General features: G+C 45.4%; 1 protein-coding gene across 22 annotated transcripts in view; it reads left to right on the forward strand.

The window, feature by feature from the left end:
• Positions 1-27,000, forward strand: part of Dysf (dysferlin) — a 220,703-nt gene that overhangs the window by 28,718 nt on the left and 164,985 nt on the right. For all 22 annotated transcript variants that reach the window (XM_033764701.1, XM_010609623.3, XM_033764725.1 and 19 more), the window contains exons 2-4: positions 2,420-2,475; positions 3,303-3,394; positions 22,056-22,161. In XM_033764701.1, the coding sequence (XP_033620592.1) occupies positions 2,420-2,475; positions 3,303-3,394; positions 22,056-22,161 (254 nt within the window). The remainder of the gene's footprint in view (positions 1-2,419; positions 2,476-3,302; positions 3,395-22,055; positions 22,162-27,000) is intronic.

The following is a 27,000-nucleotide window of genomic DNA, read 5'->3' on the forward strand; positions in this document are numbered from 1 at the left end:
CAGGGATTAAACTTGGGCCCTTGCACTTGAGAGACAGGCAGTGGAACCACTGAGCTAAATCCCTGGCCCAAGAAGTTTAAGAATGGCTACTTATTGAGTTTTAATATGGTTTTGAAGGATATCCACACTTAATCTGAAAGTTCATTAAAACATGCACCTCTTTCTAATGATATATATGGCTGGACTTTATTCATGGATAGCAACCAAGATGAGATGTGTCAATAGACTGAATGCAGAAGTACGTACAACAATCCAGCCAAGCATTAAAGAGATTTGCAAAAATGGAAAAGAAATATCACTTTTTTATTTTTTTTAAAGTTAGAGTTATTTTTTGTAGAAATATATCACTTATGTTAATATGTAATGGGCTTCTTGTCATTATTTTAAATCAATTACTAAATTAGTATTTAAAATGCCTGTTTTAATTTCTAACGTGGTACAATTTGATAGACACAAGACACTTAAGTAAAAGCTCCAGAAAGGCACAATAATTGTGAAGAGTGATATCTTGGGACCAAAAATTGGAGAAATGCTATGTCAGGAATCACAGAAAAGGAGCAATCCATAGTGATCTGTATCATTCCAAAGACCACCATCTTTCCTATATCATGATTTTCAACCAGGAGGAAGGGGCATGGGGCCTCACCCTCTCCCACTGAGGGAAGTTTATCAGATCTCTAGAGGAGTGCAAGTAAGGGGAACAACTACTTTCAAAATAATTACCTTAGAATCTACCAAGTCCTTCCCCTTCTCATCTCTAACTCCTTCCAGATCCCTTACCCATATCCTTGACCTTTCTTCTCCTTGCTCAGCACCTGGTGGGTAGGGGGTGACCTCGCAGGAGGCTGCACTCATCAGGCTGAATAAACACCAACAGTGCTCCACTTTGAAGCTGGTTTCCCTGGAGAAGTTTCCAGAGATGGCAGAACTTTCCCAGTGACGGGAATACTCTGAAAGCGGAGCAGTCCAGGTAGAGAGCAAAGGCTTTTCACTGAGACTCTCACAAGTAATGTTCTGTGTCTTAATGAACACTTTGCATTGCCTGCTGAGCCTCCAGGCATCTGTTCCTGACGCTTACTGTAAAAGCCAACATGTTTAGCCCATTCTGTGTCCCTCTCAATACAAAGTGCTGCAGATCAAAGCTTTATTAGATGCTTTCTCCTTCTCTGAGACTCTCAGTAGCTCTTTTTCTCTGTGGGTGCATATGTCTTTGTGGAAGGATAGGTCCACATCTTAGCTGACTTAGAGGGACTCCTCTCTGATCCTGTCAGTTTAGTAGGTGACACTTTAAGTAGGGAGGCAGAAGTTCTGCCCAAGCTCCTCCCCTCCCCTCCTCTCCCCTCCTCTATCCCTTCCCCTCCTCTTCTCTTACCTTGCTTTTCTTTCCTTTTGAAGTCAGAAAGAAAACACTTGCTGGGCCCGCATTGAACCAAGGACTGCAACCCAAGTTTATCCTCCCCAGCCCCAGATCTTTCATGAGAAGGAACACCCCCACCTCAGCGTTACAGACCCAGAAACTAGGAGATCTCCTTATGGATCTTCCTTACATTTTCTTTGTGGCTTACCTGCCTCACAGATCTGGGCTCTGATATTCTACCCTTTTGCACAGATCTGACATCTGGGACCCTGTGGATCAGGTCAGGTCTCAGCCATTCTTGTTTACTCATAGCTGTTCTCCATTCCCTTAGGCAGGTAGAGCTGCCTTGCAACTTGCTTCACAGAAACCCCTTCAAAGCCTTGGAATGGAGCAGAATTTTATTTTCATGGAGATAAAGTTTGCATACCATAAAATTCACCATTTAAACTATTTAGTAGTGAGCCATGTAGATGAGTTTTAGGTTGCAATTTTGCACAACTATTATCACAATCTAATTCCACAACATTTTCAACATCCTGAAAAGAAATCCCACAGCCATTAATCAATCACTCCCCATTCCCATCCTCTCCTACTCCTCCCTCGGAAATCATGAATCTACTTTTTGTTTTCATGGGTTTGCCTATTCTGGACATTTTCTATAAGTGGAATCATACAGTATGTGAAGCTGGATGTTTTAAAAATGAAAAATGGAATAATTCTAGCGAAGATTGTTCCCTTTTAGAATGAGAACATTTACAATTTTAAAAGTTTATTTAAAAAGTCAGAAATGATGATAGAAACTCATTCAAAAGAGTCAGCCTGGGTGTTTTCTTGGAAAAATATCCTTCTGGTGAGGCTGCTGTTGGAAGTCCCAGAGTTGAGAGAGAGAGAAGTCATGTGGTTGGCATTGGGCTTTCCTTGGTGGGCTTCTCAGGGAGTCTCTTGTTTTTTTAGGAATTCCTTTGATGGCTGAGCCAGAGTGTCAGTCTCAGCAGCCAACCCTAAGTGGGTGGAGGGTAACAGGTGGATGCATCTCTCCACTCTCCTTTTGTGTCTCTGTAGGGGTGAAGAAGAGAACCAAAGTCATCAAGAACAGCGTGAACCCCGTGTGGAATGAGGTATGCAAGTTTTTCACCATCCCTTTCTGTCTCTTTGCTGGCTCTGTCACTGCTGACAAGTTGATGGAGGAGGTGGCTTTTTCAGTGGAGGGGAGGGCTGGTGGTCCATAGTACCAACTAAAGCCTCCTGGTCCTAGTGACTTGGGAGGGAGGCTGTAAATGGAGACACTGCCCTGTGGCATGGATATGGAATGGAGAGCAGTGAGATGTTTTTTTTCATTTCCTATTCACCATCAAGTGGAGGACGTTGAGGGGCTCCCTTGCCTGCTTCATCTCCCTCACACTGTTTTCTCTGCCCAAAGCTCACCTCCTCCCTACCACCCTCCCTGATTAACCAGGTCCTCTACTGGCTCCTGCTGGCCTCTGACTCCTCACTCAGCTCTCATGTGGTCCTTCGGGAGCCCTGGCTACTTGATGGGGACAGATCAGGATGCACAGAGGAGACATTACTCTGAGGAGCATTTGGGACCTCTGATGGGTCCTACCTGATATGACACTAACACCATCCCACCAGGGGACTGGCTTTGAGACAAAGACGATGATCTTGGTCCTTGAGGACCCTACAGGTCACCTAGCACTTTTCCAGCTGTAGTTTTGACTTTTGGAAGGGGAGCCATGAGAGTGTGTCCTCCACTGCTATTGCTTTCAGCACTCACTGATAGCTCCAAAGTCTAGAACTCTAGTATTCATTAATTCACCCACCCATCCACTCACTCACTCTGAGAATCACTCACCTCTGCTCAGTGCCCTGGGGCAAAAGGGCAAACCAGAAACAATCTCTTCTCCTGGGGCCACAGGTTAAGATGACATTTTTCTTTGTCTTCCAGGGCTTTGAGTGGGACCTCAAGGGCGTCCCTCTGGACCAGGGATCTGAGCTTCACGTGGTTGTCAAAGACCATGAGACGATGGGGAGGAACAGGTGAGGGAGTGAAGGGTGGATGGTCCTGGGCTTGAAGATACAGATAGGCTGTGGTGGATGCGGAATCTGGCCCTAGAGAGCTGGTCTTCTGAGGGCTGCCTCTCCTGAGCCAGGAGGCACAGTCCTCAGTAGATGCTGGGGAGAAACTGTGCCTCAGGAACCCAGTGCAGGTACAGCGGAGAGCTACCCAGGCTGCAGGGCTAGAATCAGATACCTCTGAGTTTGGACAGGCAGCTTGTGCCCCCAGGGAGAAGGCACTTGATCTCTTGCTCTAGCCTGGAGGCTTCCGGGGTGGGGCTCCCTGTGGGACCCTGCCCAGTCCAGGCTGGTGACAGGCAGCAGCACACTCCAGGAAGCAGGCAGGCAGGCACAGTGCAGCCAGCACAGTGCCATTGCAGAAGGCTGTGTGGAAGAAGCAGGCATCAAGGTGAGACTTAAGATTTAAAAGTCAGGGCAGTAGTAATAGGTAACACAGACTGGCAACTCTCTTGTTGGGGTTTCTGTTCTTTTGTGTACACAGGGGGGAGGGTTTCCAGGTGAAGGGGGGGACCAGCTGGAGCTAAGTCATGGTGGCACAAGCAGGTCTCTTCTAGGTAGGTGATGGATGGATTCTCTGGCTACTGAAGCCCTGAACCATGTGTGCTGGTGATGGGGATGGCAAGACCAACCCATCCTGTAGACTGACTGGAGGTCCTGTTGATGTGTGTGAGTAGACTAGGAGATGTGCCTGGTGAGCCCGCATAGTGAAGCTTTGTCAGGGTAAGGGGTTCCACAGTTCCCGATGGGCAGGACAGTGCTCTGCTGTGTTGGGTGCAAGCAGAGGTGGGTTTGTGTGTCCAGTGCTGTTTATAGACATGCAGGTCCAACAGTTAGGTGTGGGCTTGCTGTTTGGTGATCCTGCTCTCAAGAGAGCCTTTGTTTGGGAACTGGGGCAGCTGATATCTGAGGCCTTGAGGCCTGGCTCATTTACCCTGAGGGTGGAGGGGATGAAGGAGGCAGGTTCAGGAACTTGGGCAGAGTCTCAGGAACCTGGGCAGAGTTTCAGGCTCCAAAACACCTGGGAAATTTGAAATCTTACATGCTTGGAAGAAAAGTTCAAATGCTACTATCTTTTTTTGTGGTTGTGTTGGCAGTGGGTGCAGAGTATGGTGTTTATAGGGATGACGAGGATGCTTTCACTGAGGCCTCTGGATGAGGGTCTCCAATATTTGGGCCCCAGGCCTGCTGGTTGGGCCTCCTCTGCCGCGGGGGCCTCTTGGGACTATCTCATTTAGCTCTGGAGCTCAGCAGCTCCCACTGCACAGGGGTTTGCAGTTGGAATCAATTCAGGCTGAGCTACCTTCCCATGCAGTTGCTTTGTGGAAGGCGTCTTTTAGCTTGAAAGGTGAACCAGCAGATAAGGGAGGGAGCAACTCTGGACACTGGGGAGTCCTGGAAGGCTTCCTGGAAGAGGCCACCCACACTGACTGATGGACAAGGGTAGGCTCCGCAGTGGTAGAAAAGGAGGGTATTCCAGTGTGTGGAAGGGTGCTGGGCTCAGGTCTTGCTGGTGGACTCAGTCTCTAGTGCAGTCCTGAGAGAAGGGAGCAGTGGGGCCAGATTGGAAGGGGGTCCTCAGTGTCAGGCTGCTGTTAACAGCAAAATTCACAGCTTACAGAAAGCTAAGCCAAGTGCCTGGCCCTGTGCTGAGCCTCATATACAAGATCTTTTTGCATGGGTTTGGTGCTCCTGTATAATTGTCATCATTGCAGGTGGGGAAACTGAGGCACTAGAGGTTGTGGAAGCCTCTCAAAAGCTTGTGATGGTGGAACAACGATTGAAGGTCAGGACTTGTGACATACTCAAGGTCCCCGAGCCCCTGCTCCTCTCTAGAGACTCTGAGAAACCCCACATAGTTGCTGGCTTCTTTTGGAGAGTTTGATTCCCCTGCTGTTGCTAGAGTTGAGAGAGTTCAGTGAGGGAGAGGCGGACAGTCTGGTTACTTCAGGGCACATGGAGGAAATTCATGTTTCATTTTCGTTATCATACTCAGCATTTTTATAGGGTTTCTGAGACCGCAACGGCAGCAGAAAAGAAGGAGCTATAAAGATATTTTGATTTTGACCCTGACTGTGGCCTGTGCTAGAGTAGACTGGGGCCACACACAGGCTGTTCTGGCCCTGCGGGTCATATGTCACATGGAGGAGGATGGGTGCACTGAGCCTTGGAGTCCTCTTCCTGGGTGTCCTCTATCTCCTGGCAGCAGCCAGCTTCCTGAAATCCATTTCCCCACACGATCAGGTCACTACAGGCTGGTTTGCTAGAAATCAGTTTCTCAACTATTGATATTCAGAATGGTTAATTTACTAAACAATTTACCAGAACCTTTTTTCTTAGAACTTCTTGGATGTTTTTGATTTTTCCAAACATTTATCTTAGTTTTATATTTCTAACTATTAAGATTGTAATTAAACTAAGTTGAAATGTAAACTTGCGTTCATAAATATCTGAAGAATATCAGAGGCTGCCAAAACTACACTGCCCCAAGAGGAAACGATGGGAACACTTGGATTCTTCCACCTGACACGGTTTGCTGGAATGCTGGGTAGCTGGGGTGACCTATCTGGAGCAGAGGGAGGCACAGGGCCCTGTAAGGGGATTCTGTGGTGCCTCCATGATTATACCACAGAATACATTCACTCTTATCAAAAGTGAAAAGGAATCAAAGCAAGCCTAAAAGCACTGAAAATTCTAAGATTTCACAGTGACTTAAATTTACATAACTCCCTGCAGTTGCTGACTACTGTATCGGACAGGGCAGCTCTAGCTTTTAAGAGCAGCATTCCAATTTTCCCTGCCTCTTAAAATGATCTGGGAGTTTTAAAAAATACCAGTGTCTGAGCTCCACACAAGATGAATTAAACAAGAAATCCTGCGATGCTTGCAGGTATCAATACTTTCGGAGACTGTTCAGAGTGCCAGGTGCACTCCAGGTAGAGAACTCACAGTATCACAGCAACTTTCAGTTTTTCCGTGGATTTGCTGAGGATTAAATATAAATGGTCACTCTTGTACTTGTTTAGATATGTAACAGTCAGTAAAATAATCACCATGAAGTGGTAAAAATAGATAAGAAGTACTAAATTAAATAAATTGAATAAAAGTAAATGATACATAACTATTTAATAAAGTAAAAATAACATGAATTTTAAAATAAACTGAAACTGCACATGGTAAAATTGTTTAAGAAATGAAAAACAAACAGTGATACGTGATAAAATGATGTCGGGGGAAAAAACCCCAAAACCAAAAAAACTCAACAGAAATCAGTGTTGAGGTTTTTGTTTTGTTTTGTTTTGTGGTACTGGGGATGGCTGGAACCCAGGTCTTTGCACTGGGCTACATTCCCAGGATTTTTTATTTTTTATTTTGAGCCAGAGACTTGTTAAGTTGCCCAGGCAGGACTCTAACCTGTGATCTTCTTGCCTCAGTCTTCTGAGTGCTGGCATTATACAGGCATGTGCCATTTCACCCAGGGTGTAACAGGAAATTTAAACAGAAAATAATTGTTCCCAATGAAAATAACTTTGGTAAAATGAAGACAGTAAAAAGAAGAAGAAGAAGAAGAAGAAAAAGAGGAAACAGTTTAATTGCACTATATAGAAAATGTACCAATACAACAAACTAGCTGAATCTGATTTTTCTGGAAAATATCTTCCTAGGGGAAATTAATTTAATTGTAGTTTTTATTTAAATGTTTGGTAAATGTAAATATAGAAGAAGTCAGGCATGGTGATGCATGCTTGTTGGAAACTGAGGTTGGAAGATTGCAAGTTCAAGCCTAACCTGGGCAATTTAGTGACTTAATGAGAACTTGTCTCAAGATAACAAATTTAAAAAAGGACTGGGGATCTAGCTTAGTGTGAAGGTCCTGGGTTCAATCTCCAGTACTGCCAAAACAAAAATGAAATAAACAACAACAAAATAAACATGGAAAAGTAAAATCTCCATGGGATCAGGCATCCATTTGGTCAGAGAACAGGGTTAAAATGATGCTCACTTTGACTTCAGTAACTCACTAATCCCAGGCCAACCAGGATATTGGGAACAGATTCAACACAGAAACATATAGAGCACTAAGGTAAATGAGAATGTTGCAAATAATGCATGAGACACACTTGTATTATTAAGTACCTAGTTATGTGCCTTGTATTTTGTCTGGTAATTCTACTCATCCACCAGTGTGACTACCTTCTTGCTTTAATTAAGCAGCAAAGAAAACATCCTTCACCAAGAGTCAGAGGCACATGACTACCTTTAAAGAAGCTTTCCTGGAAGTAGTCCAGTACCACTTTCCATACAAAAATACAATCAGTATGACCATTCACTGTCTTTTAGTGACCTGATAGGTCTATGAAATGGGTCACTAGGGGCCCTTTTTACCTGCACACAGAAACTCCCGTCTTTCTCCTTCCTAATGGTCTGTCAACCAGGGCTCCTGCATTTGACTGGGGACCCAGAAGGCAGCTCAGAACATGTCCAAACAGAGATGCTTCTTCAGCTCCTTCCTCTTTCAGCTCCTCCTCCTCCCACACCTGCATTGGACTGGATGACTTGGTCCTGTGGAATGAAAGGATTTTAAGGAGAGGTAGGATCTACTTCCAACATCGTTGTGACCTTTGACAGGTCATCGAAGTTCCTTGAGCTTCTGTCTCTTCCATTCTTACAGAGTATTAACTCAAGTGCAAAAGCACAGTAAAAGGACCTGCAAGAAAGGGTTTCTCTGTATGTGTTAATTTTGCTTGGCACATCTCTTTTACTTGACCTCCTTTCTGCCCGCCTGCTGTCCAGTTGCTTCACATCCTGCTGCTTCAGTCCTCTCCCCTCAAAAGCTGCTCTCAGCCTTAGTAAAAGGACTAAGTCATACTAATTCATAGCTGAAAGCCATGGATTAATGTTCTGCTTATGGGTACTTGGGGGATGTTGCTTTACAGCTCATAATCTGCTTAGACACAAAACAGAAGTGCTCAGGGCTAGCTCTGGGCACCACATAGGCTGTGAAGGGTACCCCAGGTTGTCAGAGGTGACTCTCTCCTGGATTAGACCTTAGTGTCCCGAGTTGGGAGGTGAGGGTGACTTACTGCCTTCTGTGACAATGAGCTTAATGTGTTGAGGCAATGTGGGGATTTCTAGAAAGGAACTGAACATGTTTCTCAGTGGCCTAAGATTGCACAGGAGATGACAGAGGTGCCTTGGGGAGGGGTTTAGCCAATTGGTGCCTGCTACTCATATCTGGAGTATGCTGATGTGATTGATGGATTCTGTCCTCAGAGAACTGGTAGACTAGATGCCCCAGGCTGTCCAGGGCCTGACAGGTGGCATGAGAATGAGGATCAGGGGCTTGCTCAGTGACCCCATTGTCAGCAGTGAGTCTCTGCACAGTCTGTAACCTGGACCCCTGAGAACAGCTGTTTCTTCATCAGGACAGCAGCAATAACTATGTATGTTGCAAGGTTGTTGTGAAGTTTAAATAAGGTAATGTGCCTGTGCCAAATGCCTACTCAGAGCTTGGAGCATTAAAAGTGCTCAGGTTATGGGGACTGCTGGTAGCAGCAGGACCCATAGAGATGCACATACATGAACTGTACAAGTGTGGGAACATTATTTGCATGCCTCATGTGGACATGTGGCAGTACCTAAGTACTCCCCAACATGTTGCACATACGTGCAAATAAAAAGCAACAACAAAAAAACAACCTTAAAAAGCCTTACAAAAGAAAAAAAAAGTAAACTTCATTCTTAAAAATTTATAAAGGAAAAAGTGCAAATGCTCCCACCTTCAGCCCATTCATTGCTTCCCTTCCCTCCAGAAGGCGTCTATTGTTAACAACTTGGTGCCCACCTTTCTCTGCTTTTCCTAAGCATGTGCAAGAAGTTTATACCAGTTTGTGCATTTGTTTGTATAAATATAGAATTACGCTCGTTGCTTCATTAGTTTCTCTTTCCCAGGTCAGTTTGTCACTTGACAGTTCATCAGCCTCGGTTTTTGGTGGTTGTGTGGCATTCCATCTTGGGCACACTGTAATTCATTCCTATCGACTGGTGTTCAGTTTCCCAAATTGCTCTCAAAAGATCATCCAATGAACAATTTTATTCAAGAGTTTTTATGTTCTACTATTTTTTTCTTTAGAATAAGTCCTTAGATTTAACAATATAAATATACACAGTTTTTTTGTTGGTCCTGTCAAATTACCTTTCAAAAATGTCTAAATTAATGTCTACCAACAGTGTAAAAAAGTACCTGCCAATATTTTATTTTTGCTATTGTGATGGGCAAAATAAAAGTTATTTTTTAATTTGTGTTTCCTTGATTTGCTTCTAAAATTAACCATCTTTTCATGTACTTATTGTCCATATGTATTTCTTATTTTGTGAATTGCTTATCTTTGCATTTTGAGTGGTTTATCTTTTTCTAATTAATTCATAGTGATTTAATTTATTTAGAATTTTTTCTTTCTTCTTTAGCTGTAGGATTTAACCCAGGAGCATCTACCATTGAGCTACATCCCCAGTCCTTTTTATATTTTATTTTGAGACAAGGTCTTACAAAGTTGCCAGGGCTGACCTTGAACTTGTGATCCTCCTGGTTCAGCCTCCTGAGTACCTAAGATTACAGTTGTGCACCTGGATATTTAGGATTTTTATTAGAAATGTTAACCCTTGGTCCATGAGGAAAGTATTTTTCTTCGCTTGTCAGTTGCTTTGTGACAGTAGTTTTTCCTCACATCAGAATGGACACTTACTCAGATTTGCATGTGCACAGACCTTCCAAAAGACAGAACTGTAGTTTGCTGTTGCTGAATTGGGATGAGGAGGCCTGAGTCATGAATTCAGCCTCTGGTTTTACTAAACTGACTTACTGGCTCCCTTTTCTGGAATTTGTGGGAGGCTGTTTGTGGCGGGAATATTTACAGTTCACTATCCAGTTTTCTCAGGAGGCCTGAAAGCATTAGCCATATCCTTATTTTCAAGGATTTTTATAACAATATTATACCCTGGATTCAATCCAGGACGTCTTCAATCCAGGACGTCCGTAGATTTCAGAATAATTTTTCTTTTGTCTTTTTCTGGACTGAAGTGGAGAACTATTTAGAGTTACCCTGGGGTAGCCCCTGGGGAATCAAATGCTGGGGGGAAGGCTGCCAGAGGTCAGGCAAGTTTAGGGCTTGTGGAATGTCCTGCTGTTCCTCATTTCCTACCCCTTACTACCGGGCACATACAGCTGAGGGCCCCAGGGGCTCAGCTCACAAGTATTTCCTCCTAAAGTACAGAAGGCCCCCCAGAGTGTGTGTGTGTGTGTCTTGGCCTTGATTCTCTTGACTTTCCTGTCCTGCCTGACTGATAAGGGGCAAAGGCAGCTGAATCAGTGCATTGAGCTCTAATCTGTTTTTTAAACTGACATGTCCTTTTCTTTGTTTCAAAGAATGAGAAACTGACAGATGGTGACACTTCTGGTACATTAAAAAAATGATTTAAAGCTTCAAGAAAGTTGGAAAATAGAAAATCCACATAGCTTTGCTCAGATATCCTTATCGTAAAAATTTCACTTTACTTGTTTAGAAGTCTCCTCTCTTCTTTCTTTCTTCTTCCCCCTTTTCTCTCCCATTTGAGAGTAAATTATATTCATAATTTATACCTAAATACTTCAGTTGTTTGCTATCTGCCTCCCTGACCCTCACCACCCGGGATTGAACCTAGGACCTTGTATATGCTAGGAAAGCACTCTACCACTGAGTTCCATCACTGGCCATTCTTAAAACAATTTAAAAAATTTTTTATTTTGAGACCAGGTCTTGCTAAATTGCCCAGGCTGGTCTTGAACTGATGATACCTCTGCCTCAGCTTCCCAAGCGCTGGGATAATAGGTGTGTGCCACTACAGCCAGGCTTCGGTGCATATTTATTTCTTTTCTTTCTTTCTTTCTTTTTTTTTTTTGGTACCGGGGATCAAACTTGGGTCCTTGGGCTTGCAAGGCAGGCAGCGGAATCACTGAACTAAATCCCCAGCCTCAATGCGTATTTCTTTGGACTAGGATTATTGTTTTACATAATCATAGAATAGTTATTAACTTCAGTAAATTTAACATGGGTAAACTTGATTTATCTAGCCAACTTTTATATTCTTAATTCTGTTGTTATGGTCTATACCTTGATGTTCCCCAAAGCCTCATGTGCTCAAAGACAGAGCTCTTGAAAGGTGATTGAATCATGGAGGGGCTATAAAATGTGATTTTAGAAGGCTGGAAGAAGTGGGCCACTGGAGGGCATCCTTCTCTCCCTGGTTTCTCTTTTCTTTCTCTGCTGGACCACCATGACTTCAGCAGATTTCCTCTGTAGCAGGCCCTTTCACCCTGCCACTTCTGTTTTGGAGACAGCAGACCATGAACTCTAATTGTGAGCCAGAATAAACCTTTATTCCTTAAAGTTGTGGGTGTCAGGTATTTGCCTGAGCAATGAGACTAAGATGGATTTTGGTACCAAAGAAGTGTGGTCATTGCTGTGACTCTGCCTGGCCATGTGCTTCAGAAACCTTTGAAATTGTTTCAAGGGAAGAAGTTGAGAAGGTTTGAAGATAATGCCTGGAGAATCCCTAGAACTCAGTAAGCCAAGTTTAGTTGTAGATTTAGGTTGGCGCTCAGAAGGCCAGAATGCTGATAGCAATGCAGATGGTAAAGACAGGCCCAGGAGATTTCAGTTCGGAGCAAGGACTCCATTGGAAGTTGGACTTCAGGTCTTGTGTTGGCAAAAAATTTTTTTTTTTTTTTTTTTTTTTTTTTGTACCAGGAATCAAATTCAGGATCTTGTGCCTGTGAGGCAGGCGTGGTGCCACTCAGCTAAATCCCTAGCTCTGTCTGTTTTTTACTTTTAACTCATGTCCTGAGATTTTGTGGGAGACTGAGATTAAGGACATCAGACCAATTAATCTGGCAGAGGAAAGTTTTCAGGCAGTTCAGTGTTGAGGCTGTGGCATGGGCATTGGTGGAATCTTTTAGCCATATCTACTGGGAGAAACTGGAGAAAGGTTCCTGTGGGTATGGCTTGGTAAGGTCTATTTCCCTCCACAGTTCCTCCTTTCTCTCTCTGCTTATTGATTCCCATGAAGTAATCAGCTTTCCTTTGCAGGAGGCCCCCATGCTGCTTCTGGCCTGAGGTCAGCTTACTTTGGATTGAAACCTCTAAAACACATGAGCTAAAAGTAACCCCCCTTTCTTTAAATTGAGGGTGTCAGGTATTTTGTCCCAGTGATGAGAAAAGTGACTACGCTACCTAGCATCTGACCCCAAATTTTTAAAAACAGCAGGCCCCCTCCTCTCTTCCCCCAGGTCAGGATCCAATACAGTGTCCTATGACAGCATATGAATACTGTCATTTGTCCATAGCCTTTTTTTTTTTTTTTGGTATTGGGGATCACCCTCATGACCTTGTGCTTGCAAGGCAGGCACAGTACCACTGAGCTAAATCCCTGGCCTTCCATAGCCTTTTTTAATCTGAAATTTCCTGACCATCTTTGTTTTTTTTACAACAGTTTACATGTTTGAATAATATAATACCCCTACTTTAAAAAATAAAATCGAATGTTTCTCATTTGGAGCTTGTCTGATGTTTTCTCATGGTTAGATTTGTGGTTACATTTGGCTGTTACTTCTTGGACAGAATGCTGCCTGAAAGATGTGTCCATATCAGAATCTGGAGGCATCTGATGTTCCTCCTTTAGGATGTTAATTTCAATCTCCGGTTAAGGTGTGGTATGTTTTTCTTCACTGTACATTTACTGTTCACTCTTGCCCTTGAAATCTAAGAGATATTTTAAGATTATGCAAATATCCTGCTCATCATCAAAATGTCTCCCTAGATTCAGCATCCTTGGATGGTTTTTGTCATATCCAGTCTCTGATTTCCTATCTCCAGAGTTCCTTCAACCTGTGCTGGTCTGAATTGTGTGGTTTCTTCCCCTTGTTGTCATCACAACGGGGCTGGTATAACCCCATGCCATTGCACTGGTCCCTACACTGTGGCCATAGCGGACAATGGCCACCAACCCTCTCCTTGAGCTCACCATTGAAAGACCTCTGGGTCACCAACTGTCTCATGTCTCCCTTCTATGAAGGATGGTTCTAGGGAGAAATAGATGCCCATTCTGGGGAGCATTACTTATCAGAAAATCTTTCCTTCTGCTGGGCCAGTGTTTCTCCCTGAAATTTGAGGTGCTTATTTCTATTCTACTATTAGGAATGACCAAAAATAGATCTAACCTCTTACACATGGCCGAATTGAGGTCAGGATCCAATGTTACCCTCAAAGTAATTTGATGAAGTGATAATGTGCAGAGAAAGACAGAAAGAGGGAGAATAGGTTGGGGAGGAATGGAACCAACCTTTACCAAGCCCTGTCTGTGCTGTCCCACACATGTGCAGCATTAGGTCTGTGGACTGAAATTTTGCCAGAACCCTCTGAAGTGTGCATGATTCCCTTGAAAGTGCCGGGGAGATAATCCTGGCCTGTGGTAGGTGCTGACTATGTGTTTGCCAAGTGAGAAAGTCTCAAGAAGGTCTTGTAACTTGTGCCTAGCCACCTAGCTATCACGTGATGGTGACTGATCTAGGTGTCTGATCCAGGTAGGATGACTTGGTAATTCCTATTCTTAATCACTGAGGGATAAATGTTGGGTTTATTCTTGAAAGGTAATTCAGAAAGAGCATATTAAAGGTATCATCATAGATGGAAAGGTACATGTTGAGAACATTGGGCTTGTATGTGTGACTTTGTAGGGTTGGCTGTCTGCGATGCCCTTGGAGCTGTGAGTCCTGCCAGCCTTCTTGGGTTATCTTCCCTTGAGATACTTGGGGGAGGAGGCTTTGCCAGTCTAAGCTGCACCCACTTTTCCTGATTTTTCTGCTCAAGTCTGGCTGCCACACCCTTCATATTTCAGCCATGGACAAGGCTCCAGATAATGGAGGGTGCCTCCCACCCCTGCAAGTACCGAGACCACTTTCAGTGGCATGTTGGCTCCATTAGGGGTCCTCATCCATCTCCCAGGGCTGCCTCCCTTTGCACTGGCTTCTCTGGTGCCATGCTGCCAGGCCTGTACCCTACATGGAAACTTCTGTTACATTTCTCCTCCTCTCTTAGGGCCTGGCCTTTAAGATCACCTCTGAAAACTCCAAATGCTAACCCTGCATAGTGTAGACTGCCAGACCTCTCAACTCCTCTTCTTGTGAGAGTTTAACGCCTCTGAAGTGATAATAGAAGGAAAAAAATGGAACAAAGCTTCTGTACATAGGGAGGGGAGGGGACTTCAGCAGGATAAATTAAAAACATTTAAAAAGTACACAATGAGATTAAAACAAAAAAATTTTTTTTGAGACAAGGTCTTGCTAAATTGCTAAATTGCCTAGGCTGGGCTTGATCTTCCAATCTTCCTGCCTCAGTGCAGAGTGCTGGGATTATGGGGCTACACCAGCACAAATGGCTTGAAGTTTTTAACAGCTTGAAGTGAAGTTTTTAACAGCTTTAAAAAATGTCCACTTTTTCCTGATCTTCCCAACAAAGAATTAGCAGGCTTGTATTTTAAGATGTAGGTTTTATTATTAGTTAGATGTTACCATATGGGGCTTTCTCTTCAAATCCTTGGTGTCCAGAACAAAGAATTATACAATTACACAAAAAAGGCAGTGAGGATATAGATTTATTGAAGGCAGAAAATGAAATACACTCTATAGAGAGAGGGCAGCCTGGTGAGGAAGGTGCACAACAGCATGAAGGATAAAGGGAGAGGGTACTTCGCTATCCAAAAGACCTGGAGTGGCCTCCACCTCATGCAAACACAGCACTGGGACAATTGTCCTATCAAAAACTCATGTGGGGGCTGGGGATTTAGCTCAGTGGTTCTGACACCTGCTTTGCAAGCGCAAGGACATGAGTTCAATCCCTGGTACCAAAAAAAAAAAAAAAAAAACCTCATGTGTCCTCTTGCCAGATGTAAAGGAAGGCTCAGAATAAATGTCTTTTTTGATTGATCATGCCCATATGTAAATGAAGGATTGGGAATAGCATCTTCTGATTTGTCCTGAGAATAGTGTCAGGTTCAAATAAAGGACTGAGAATGTCACTTTCTAATTGGTCTCAGCTGTAGTGCTCATGAACTGGGAGTCTAGCATCATTTTGAGTGCAGTGTTCTGCAGATGTTTTCTCTTTTTAGGAAACATCTCACTCAATGGGTTATCCTTTGGTTTTAATGACTGTTGACACATTCTACCTGGTTGGTTGTCCCGTTTGTCCCAGCCCTAATTTCTCACCTCCCGCGTATGGTGAAGCCAGTAGTTGAGGAAACAACTTCCATGGAAAATTTGGCGTGTTTCTACCATTCCCGAGAGAAGGGGACATGCATGCCATGGAGGGCCACATGAGGAAGAGGCAGTGTCAGTTAGCAGGCAGAAGGAGTGAGGAGGACCCTAGGCAGGAGCTTTTATGTGGTCTCCACAGAAAGGAAGAAATGAGGCAGGGAGATCAGGTTTAGGATTGGCAAGTTGGCAGAATTTCAGTGGTCTCTGGCGTGTCAGTACCTGGCCCTGCAGTGTTTAGGACAGGAAAACAATTGTTCCTTAGTGTGAGAGCCCCATGAGGACGTAATGGAGTGGGGCTTTGGCTTGGCTGCAAATGAGAGGCCTGCATGCAGGTCAGTCCTTTATCATCTCTAGGAATTGACTAGGCTTGGAAGGGGCAGTCCTTTCATAGTCGCCAAGGCTCCAGTGGTCAAAGCATCAGAAATACAGAAAACCAAAAGACATGATGAATACAGGCTGGAATGAGGTTTTTTTAAAAAAATTGAACCAGATCAAATTTGCCAGCTGAGCTGGGCATGGTGGTACACACCTGTAATCCCAGCATTCAGGATCACAGGCCAGCCTGTGCTACATAGTAAGACTGTCAAAAAAAAAAAAAACCCAGCTGAGCTCCCCTTCCTATACATTATGCAAAGCAAGGACCTTTTTATTTCTTTTGTAATGCATTCATGGGGCTCTGAGGTGTCCCCTGAGGTTCAGCATGGGGTTCAAAGCAAAGCTTTTCAGACCTTGTTATTTGTGTGAAAACAAACAAGAGAAACATCTTTTCAAGTCGCAGCTTCCTTAACCATGCAGCGGACTGAATTAATAATAATACTTATCCATAGGACTGGTGTCTGCTGGAATGCTTGCTGTCTGTAGAGTGCCAGGCACTGTGTTGAGTATGTAACGATTAGTAAGAGAGCAGCTATTACAGTGGAAGTTCCATGAGGTCAGAAGTTGTTTTGTTGTGCTAAACAATTATTTGCCAAATGAGTAAATACTGAGTTTGTTAATATTATTATTTTATGGTTTACATTTCATTTTTGATTTGGTAAAGCCTTTAAAGAGTTAGGAAAACAAACTATATTTTTAAAAGGGAGTGAAAATTTTCCCTGTCATTTTTTTTCCCCCAGGGACAGGGATCAAACTTAGGACCTTGTGCTTCAAGCAGGCTCGGTGCTGCTGAGCTAAATCCCTGCCTCTCCCTGTCAGCTCTGTCCACCATCTGCCCCGTTAATGGGGTATCTTATGATGTGTGTCTGCAGTGTTTCACAACAAAATTAGGATCGCTAACACTGACATCTCCTTGAACATTAAACACCTTTTTTGACTAGCATCTAATAATTGTGCACATACAACATGTCCCTGTGGAATTACAGTAGTTAGCATTTTCAACCCCTATTAATTACTTTGTTGTGTTTGAAGCTTTCAAGCTCTTCCCTTCCAGTTATTCATAAAATATATGACAGGTCTTTGTTCCCTCCTCCCCACTGTGCTGTGGAATACAATAATTTATTCATCCTACCCAACTCTGGTTGGGTACTAGTTATCCAAACCTGCCAGTGTCCTCCCTCTCCCCTACCTTTCCTAGCCTCTTGTAATCACTATTATAACTTCGGCTATATACCTTGAAATGGGATACTTTGATCACAGAGTAGTTCTGTTTTTAGTTTCTCGAGAAAACTCTATACCATTCTCCACAGTGGCTGTGCTAATTTATATCCCTGCTGGTCTTAGTTTTTTTATGTATCATTTCAGAATTCTTACTGTTTAATCACCAATATAGATTCTAATGTTCCTCTTTTTCATGTAGTGGATAGCATATCATTACTTTTGTTGTTTGTTTTGTTGCCTAACAATGTATCTTGGAGATTTTCCATGTAAGTTTCTGGTGAACTGTCCTATTATTTTTTTGTTTTGTTTTTGTTTTGGTACTGGAGATCGAACTCAGGACCTTGCGATTGCGAGGCAGGTGAGGTGACTGAGCTAAATCCCTGGCCCTGTGTCCTACTATTTTTATAGGTGTACAGCACCTATTGTATCAATGTGCTATACACGTTTTGCATGATGAACATTTGGGGTTTCCCTTGCATTTGTTCGTATAATCTAATAATCCCCAATGTATGAAATAGATTTGCCTGGCCACCTTAATTCCCACATTCTCACATGATGTTTAATGCTGAGCTTTGGAGACTACTATTTTATTCCTCCTCCCTGTTCTGAAAGCGGGTAGCAATACTGGATGATGAATTTGGGAACTAGTTCATGTTCCATGGGGAAAACTGTGTGCCCTGTGGATATTAAGCTGCTCTCCCTCCTCGACCCTGACTCCTGTCTGTCTTTGAGACAGCAGCAGCTTTTTCAGCCCCCACAGTTTTCTTGCTCCCACATTCCAGAGGCTTCAGAGCACAGCAGAGCCAAGAGAGATAGATGCCCAGGCCCAGGGAGGCTGGGAAGGCCAGAAGCATTTTTCTACCAGTAGGCTGCAGAGGGAGGGGTCAGGACCCGTGGGTTACTTCTCACCACAAGTGCTCTGCACATACTCAGTGCTGGCTTTTAGGTCCTTCTTTGCCTCACTGGACTCCTACTGAGTACAGTTTGGTACCTGCTGGGCCTCTGGTTGGTACCCCCTGAACATGTGGCATCCCTGATGTGCGGAAGGCCGTCCTCAAAACCTGTGCCTGTCTTCATCTCCAGATAGAATAGGTCAGTGTCAGGGCCCTGTAGGTCTGAGATTTTCTGAATAAGGCCACTAGGGGCTTTATTCTTTATATTTGGTGAGATCAATGGGTGAACAAAGAGTGGTCTTCAAGTACCCTGTGACCAAGCCTCGAACCCTTCCATCCTCCCCAGAGAGCACTTCCTCGGCGCTCCTAGCCTGTCCTCTGTGAGCAGTGCTGCTCCATATGCACTAGTGGGGGCTCTGTGTCTCCCTGACTGGCCTTCAGGACAGGTAGCCTTTCTTCCTAGGAGAGTGGGGGCTGGTGCAGCCAGTTGGCACCACTGAGGGACTGGCCACAGGATCTGGGCAGGGGTGGGTGTTGGAGGATGTATTTTGTGGCCCAAAATGAGGTCTCAGGGAGGAAATAACAAGTACTCAATCCTGACACATATCTGGGGCAGCCCAGAGGTGCCTGGGCTGGCAGGGGTGGGGCCGGTGCTTCCTTCTGCATTTCCTCCTATTGTTTCCCCCACCCTGCTTCCGAGAATTCTCCTGGGATAGGGCTGGGCCAGCAGGGCTGTCAGCTAGGGAGGCGGAGGACACTGGCTTTGCTCTGGGCCTCTGTCCTCAGTTCCCAAACTGGAGCTCTAGCCACTACGTACAGCTGTGGTCTACCAGGTCTTCTGTCTGTCCCCTCTGCTCTTGTTGCTGGCCTTGGACTCCTGGCCTCAAAGTTAGAAGCCTCAGCGCTCTGAGATTATCCAGGGAATGATGGAATCTCTGGAGAGGCCTAGGCTCACTGCTCCATCCACCTGCTTGAATCAGTCACGCAGATCTGCTGCCCTAATTTACCTATGAAGGCTAGGGTGACTGTGATTTCTGGTGTCCCTTGGACTCATGGTCCTCCACACCTATTCTCTGGTCTTTTTGACATTGCCTAGGTCCTGAGGACACTTGTCGGTATTCTGGTCTGTAGGATAAAAACTCCAAGGAGCTCTGCCTAGTAAGCTATGGTACAAAGCCCACTCCATACTTTCAGGGAATATAGTACAAAGCACATTGTAGAAAACATGATCGTTTGTGAGGAGTCTTAAATCCCGGATGAATATGAGTAAGGACCCTCTCTTTACCTTCTTCCCTCTTACAAAAAGAAATATGAGAGAAATTGACCTTGAACACATTCCATGTTATTGTCTTCCTAGCAAGGGAAACTGCAGGGGACCCAGAGTGTGCCTGCTCTAAGAGGGATCGAAACAGCTGGATTCTATTGTTGAAAAGCTTATACAAGTGGCCAGTTTTAAATTTTTGTATATGTACAGTTCAGTGGCATTAATATGCAGCCATCACTTCCTTCCGTCTCCAGAATTTTTTCATTTCCTTTTTTTTTTTGGTTGGAGACAGACTCTCGCTGTGTAGTTCAGGCTGGCCTTGAACTCACTATGTAGCCCAGGCCGTCTTCTAACTCATGGCAATCCTCCTGCCTCGGCCTTCTGAGTGCTGGGATTACAGGTGTGCATCACCACTTCTGGCCTGTCTTCTAAACTGAAAGTCTGCCCCCATTGAATAGTAATACCCCATTGCTCTCTCCCCCAGACCCTAGCAACCACCATTCTACTTTCTGTGCCCATGAACTTGACTACTCTAGTACCTCATAAAAATGGAATCATACAATATTTGACTTTTTGTATTTAGCTTATTTCACCTAGCACAAGGTCTCCAAGGTTAACCCTGTTGAGGCGTGTGTCAGATTCCCTTTAAGACTAATATTCCATTGGATGCAGCCTTACAAAATGTTTATCCATCTGTCCATTCAACTGGGGTTGCTTCTACTCTTAGCTATTGTGAATAATGCTACAAACATTGGTATGCAAACATCTGAGTCCCAGATTTCAATTCTTTTGGATATATCTATATATCTATATAATTTCTTGATGCACTGAGCTACATCCTTAGCCTTTTAAAATTTTGACACAGGGGTCTAACTAAATTGCCTAAGCTGGGCTCAAACTTGCAGTCCTCTTGCCTCAGGCCTCCAGAGTTCTGGGATTACAGGCATGCATCACCACACTCAGCTTTGTTTTAACTTTTGAAAGGATCTTCCATACTGTTTTCTGTAGTGGCTGCTCTGTTTCCCATTTCCACCATAAGGGTTCCAATTTATTCACATCTTAGCCAACACTTGTTATTTTCTCTTTATAGTAGTCATCCTAAAGGATATCAAGTGGCATATCTGTGTAACCAATTTTCAAAATCAGCTAATTATGTCAAGATTGTAGTTCTATTTCATAGAGTCATTGTCTTAGTTACTTTTCTTTTGCTGCTGAGACAAAATATCTGACACCCAAAGTTAAAGGGAGAAAGGCTTATTTGGTTTACAGTTCATAGAGATTTCAGTCCATAATCGGCTGGCTCTAAGGCAGGGTGGCACATGGCAGAGGGGCCACAGTCCATGGTGGCAGAAGACAGAAAAAGCAACAAGGGACCTTACCAGCATCTTTCTGCCCCTTTTATCCCATCCAGACTACCGGGATTAGGGTGTTGCCAAACCATTTACTCATGTGTAGTGCTTTAGCCTCACACACCTTTAACCCCAGCATCGCACATTCCAGATTTAGACACTTCTGAAAAAGTCCCACCTCATCCATGTGAGGCTTTGGAGGGACAGCTAAACACAAACCATAACATTCATAAAACCCATATTCAAACCAGTTGATACAGAGCCCAGAAAAAGGATTATCTTAGATACCAGGTTTGGTTTACCTGTCGGGGGCAGGGGAGAAGCAAGCTATGAGTGTATACCTGTGGCTGTTCACCAGATTAGTGAGCCTTCATGGTCTGAGAATACTGTGCAGGAGGTCTGGCTCCCAGGAAAGCAAGCGGAGCCAGGGGCAGAGAGCAGCTGACAAGGTCTAGTTATGCAGGCCCCTTGCTGCCATGGGTTTCCCGCTGCCAGTGCAAAGGCACAGAGTACATGGTACACACTTTTTTTTAGCCCAGGAAACACAACTTACTCCTCAGCATTCCTTGAAGGGTCCTGTGCTGGCCGTTGTGCTGGTGGCCCACTCTTTCTCTACAGCCCATCGGTGAGAAGTGACCTTTCAGCTGTGAGTGCTCTTGACTACCCTTGGGCTTTGGGGTGGGGCCTGTCGCTCCAGCCCCAATGTTCTATATTTCGCTCATAATCACTGCAGCTGAGCCCCGGGGAACCATTGTAGACAGTGTGCAGGGATGTGGGTTATAGGAACTGCTGAGGCTCAGGAGCAGTGCAGGTGAAATGGTGAAGAAGCTACCCCTGCTTTCTGGGGATGCCGTCTGGCACACTAAGTCCGATGGGAAGGAGCTCTTATATCTGAGGAGTCATGGCAGGGCCTCTGGGGTGGAGCAGAAAGAGGCCAAGGTGGACTTTGGGGAACAGCAGGAGTCTTTCAGCCCTCTTTTATGTTTCCCAGGGGCCTGGCTTTCCAGGATGATGCCTGGTGGTGCCTGGGGTGGTAGAGAGCTATAAAGATTCCAGGTGCTTGGTGGTCTAGGCAGATCAGCTTTGACTATGTAATGGTGATGGTAACGGGTTTGATGGGAGAAGAACCAGGGCACATTAAGCTAGATTTCTACATTTGACTTCTCTATCTTTTCAGGTTCCTCGGGGAAACCAAGGTCCCACTCCGGGAGGTCCTCACTACCCCCAGTCTGTCAGCCAGCTTCAATGCCCCCTTGCTGGATACCAAACAGCAGCTCACTGGCGTAAGTACCCATTGCCCCTACATTCTGGTCTGAGACCTTGCCTGGTGCCCCCCAGAGATATGTCAAAGTGGATTCTAGGAGCTAAACCTGACCCTCCTTGGCCAGATCTCGGGGTACCGGGATGGATACTGGGCCCGAAGGGTAGGGAGTTGTGGCCCACGGCAAGCCTCAAATTGTAGCGGTGAATTGTCAGCCAGAACATATAGACAGGTAGTCCAGGAGAATGGAAGATGCACCCAGAGGTTTTGGAGGCAAAGTATACAGTTTTATTCTTAACACCAGTGGGTCAGTCTGGGACTTCTGCACAAAGAGACTGACCCTTCTTTGGAGTTGAGCAGGGCAGGTTATACTCTGGGGAGGGGGTGGGCTTGTAGGAGTTAAGCACTTGGCATTGGTTACGTAGATCACAAGTCATGTGGGCCCAGCAAATTCACGGTTATCAGATATTATAGACAGCAAACTCACTGCACAGGGCCATGTCCCATTTACATTTGTTGGGGAGATAGAAGTAATAAAACTGAGAACAAAGAAAATTCCTGAGATGCTTCTGAGGAGGTGTCTGGAAGCTCGGACATGTTGAGGGAATGGGGGACAATTTTTCCACCAGCAAGTTTGGCTTTAACTGCAGAGAAACACATGTTCCCCATTCAAAACAAGCCTTACTTGGCCTGTCTCTTGGTCTTGTCCTGCCCACCGGGCTGCCTCCTGTCCCAAATTGTTCAGTTAACCTTGGCTGTGGCTTCCACAATCTCCAAGCTCCCTGGAGGACTTCCCTTCCTCACTGCCCAGACCCATTCTCTAGATTGGGAATATCTGAGTCATCTGGATCTCAGATCACAGAGGGAGGGAGACAGACAGCCCTTCCCTGTCCACTAGGGCCTGTCAGACCCTCTTCCTTTTCCGCCATTGTCTTTCCTGTCCCTCTCCCAGCCTTCCCAAGTCCATGCAACCAATTCCCAGCCCTCATGCCTGGCCTCCTGTTATTTTTAGTGAGCTAAATATAACCTGCAAGGCTTTTTCCTCCTGAGCAATAGACTTCCTGACCTTCCCTCTGGGTCTGCCCCACCACCCAGGATGCCCTGGGAGACCTATTGATCTGGAATTACCCTCCCCCACCCCAAGAGGCCTGGGAAGCTCTAGACCCTGAAAACTCTCAGAAAGGCTGGGTGTGTTTGGGGGGAGAGGTGAGAGGAGCTGGGCCCTTGACTTGTTGGATGAGTCATTTAGAGGCCAGTCCAGACGATGCTGAATGGAATCACACTGTGCACCAAGTCCTGGGGCAAGGGAGCATCTTGGGTCACCGTGAGTAGGGATTCAAATGGGGATTTGACCCAGGGGAGCGACTCCAAATTCTTAGGGTATAAGGGACTCAAATGGGCTCATCTGACTTATCAACTCTGAAATGTGCTCCCAAGCAGTCTTAGGCCAGTGATGACTGAATCATTTCCTTGACAGGTAGTTGTCATTCCCATAAGAATCTCTTCCTATCTGAGGCAGTGTTCACTGGTCAGACATTCTGGTTCAGTCCAGTGTTCTTAGAGTCTGTCTCTATTACCTTCGGAATCCCCTTTTATCTTCCCTTCAAGTTCTCCACTCTCCTAATACTGCCTGTAGTCAGGAGAACTCTAAGCACTCCTGGAATTCCCCCTTCAGGGTTCTTGAAGAGGGTCCTAGACACCCTGGAGGAATCATAGGCATCAAGTCAGCTGCAGAAAAAGGCTCTTGGAATCAGTGACTTGCTTGGTGCTTTTCTATCACACTTGTGGATAAGAACTCAAAGCCTCCGACATGGTTTCTCACTTTGTTACTGAGACATCGACCTCTCTCCACTCCATTCCTTGTGTTTGTGACACTGGTGTTTCCTGCACATGCTCCTCTCTAAGCTCAAAGTCTCACCTAGGCCCTGAGCCTCCCACACTTGGTTCACGGTGCTAAGCCAGGCTGGTAACTATACATCTTTCCTTTCCTTCTTGTGCTTGCACTCCGTCTGGGTTTCACACCAGCTGGGAACTGCTGTCTTCTCTGGCTGAGATCCCTGGTTTTCTGCAGAGATTGACAGTCCTTCACCATCCATGTCTCCAGGAGTGGTGTATAAGAACCAGGAGTTGGTGAATGGGGAAGGAGGGCTAGACCCTACTCAGTGATCTCCCAGCTGGGCATGGACAGGGAGAGGGTCCTTACCTGTGGAGATGGCCCACGGCCAGCCTCTGGTATCTCTGACAACACTGAAGTCACAGTGCAGTACCAGGAAGGTTATAAGAGCTCCTGAACTGGAGCTTCCTGTCTGGAACATGAGCTGTTTGTATTGCAGTGGGAAGCACAGAACTGAGGCTGTTCTCAGAAGGGACAGAAAGACAAAAGAAGCTGAGGATACTTATTACCACTTGCAAGGCCCGATTTCTGGGCTGGGTGCATCGAGCAGAGCATGTCAGGCACTTCCATTTAGGTCTAGCTCATATTGACTCTAAGGGCCAAAGGAACCTGCTGGAGAAAGGGCAGGAGTGAAGACAGGGCCTGTGGGATAGGCTGAGAGGAAAAAGAAGGCTGGGGAGAGACTGGAAGGTGCTGCAGGCTGGGCTTTGGGCTCCTCATATCTACTACTAAGTATTCTCCTCCAAGTCCTCCAGGCATGGCACCCTGGGCTGTTGGGAAGAGGTCAAAGATACTCAGACAGCTTCCAAATTAATGGAGGGCATGCTTCCCCTGTCAACAGGAGTGCTGGGCATGCTTGTAGGAAAGAACATTATTTTCGGTGTTGATAGAAATTTTAAAAATTATTTCAGTAAAAGATGCATTGCTATTGATTACCCTCAAACACTCTCTGTTACTTCCAAAACACTTATCATTCTTGCCACTTTCTGAAGCAGTTTTGGAAGTCCTCCTCTATGTTTTGCAAGTTGTAATTAAAAAATGCAGTGAATGCTGCTGCTGAGTGCCCTCCAACAGAAAGGCAGGCTCGTAAAAACATTATGTCGTGTCTCATTTACCTTGTTCACTGGATTTGGCATTTTGCAGCTTCTGACTCTTCCCCAAAGTCAAAATGACCTTGAAAGGTAAACATTTTGAATAAATTCAGGATGTTGAGGTGGCCATAATAGTACAACTGCAGGAAGGATTTTCAGAACGCCTTCAAAAAGTGACAAGAGTGATGATGGGATGAGTGTTTTTGAAGTGAGTTGGAAATGTTTTGGGAGTGAATAATAGCAATATGTCTTTTGTTATAATAAATTTAAATATTTAAACATGTATCATACTTTAAAAAAATCATATCTGGTGTTTTAAGAATCGTTCACTGATAAAGTAAGTAAAAAAAACTGTGTTGACATTCCCTTAGCCTTGACAGCCAGCATCAGATCAGAAAAGGAAACCCACTGGGTGACAAGAGCACCTGAACCCCTGTGGTGGCGGTGGTGGTGGTGGTGTCAGCGGAATCGGGCACTGCATGTTGGGCACAAGGATAAGAAGGCAGACAGTGCTCTGGGAATCCCTGGGCTTCTTGTTTGCGGTCTGAAGATTCTGGTGACCAGTGCCTATAGATGCAGGGCCTCATCTTACTCTTCGGGCACTTCTGGGTATTTTCTGAGGGAAAGAAACATGAGGCCTTGCCTCTTCACCCCTGAGGCGGTGTTGAGTAAGGTGGGACTGGGCTGGTCTAGGGACTGGTTTGAAGAGTTCCATGTTGGAGAGCCGTGGCCCAGGAGTTAGACAGCAGGTAGTGGGGTGGAGGCTGGTCAGGAATTGATGCCTGAGCCAGGCCACATAATCTGTGGGAGGCCAGGGGCCTGAGAGGAGCTTGCAGGTGGCTTTCTGCTTCTGCCTTGGTTTTCCTAAGCCCTCTCAACCTGGGGCCATCCAGGAGCCTTCAGCATTCTGCTGCTATTGGCTGTGGACTTGGGTGACTGCCATTACCCTGCTCCCGGTCATTGTGTTTTGGTGGACTCCTAATTGACTGATAACAGCCTAAAATCCCAGTGCTGTCAGGGCCCGAGACCTGAGGAACTGGCCTGTCTGGTGTGGTACCTTCATGTGGAGGGCGTGGAAGAATGTCTCATAGGGAACTCCAGGCCAAGGTCCAGGAGACCATAGTGCTTATGTCTCATAGGAAGAAAAGTCTCAGCCTTGGTTGTGTAGTGAAGGGCACAGTGGGTGAGTGTGAGGGAGGCTCCTGACCCCGGTGGGCACACAGACATGCCCTCTTCTCCTTTAGGTCCTCAAGTCGCACCAGAGGCCTCCAGGATTCAATAGTCCTGTTCCTAAAGTGTGATTCCTGAAGCCTGCTGGCAAGATCCACTCTAGGTCCTGGGTCCCAGATCCTTTAAAGCTGCCAAGGATGTCCCTGTGGATTCTTGATGGGCCTTATAAAAGAGGGGCCTTGATCTGGGCTGAAAGTCTCATTCAAATGCTTGGAGTTCCAGCATGTCACCGTTCCTTCAGGGGTTGGGAGGGGCATCAGCATGGACTAGCTGGTGCCTACGGAACCGCAGAAAGCCTGCCTGGATAGTCTTCAGATTCTAGGTCTGCACCCCTTCCTGCTTCTTGCAGAAGGCTGCTCCCCGTGTGAGGTGCTGGCACCAGGTGTGTGAGCAGTTACATACCCACAGGCCTCTCTGCTGAAGTGGTGCGGAGGGAGTGGATAGGAGGATGAGGCCCTAGGGCTGGAAGGGCTGCCCTTCTGGGGAAACTGCTCCCAGTGTCAGGATCCCAAGGGCAGCCGAGATGTGTCCCTTTCAAGTTTTTGTTTAACTCACATCATCTCACCAGGATCCATTCAGACCACAAGATTTAACACTTCCTGGCTCTCCTGACCCTTTTTTCTCTCCTCTCCTCTCCTCTCCTCTC

This window comes from Fukomys damarensis, unplaced genomic scaffold, assembly GCF_012274545.1.
Source record: "Fukomys damarensis isolate Sample0158 unplaced genomic scaffold, DMR_v1.0_HiC HiC_scaffold_2, whole genome shotgun sequence".
NCBI lineage: Eukaryota > Metazoa > Chordata > Mammalia > Rodentia > Bathyergidae > Fukomys > Fukomys damarensis.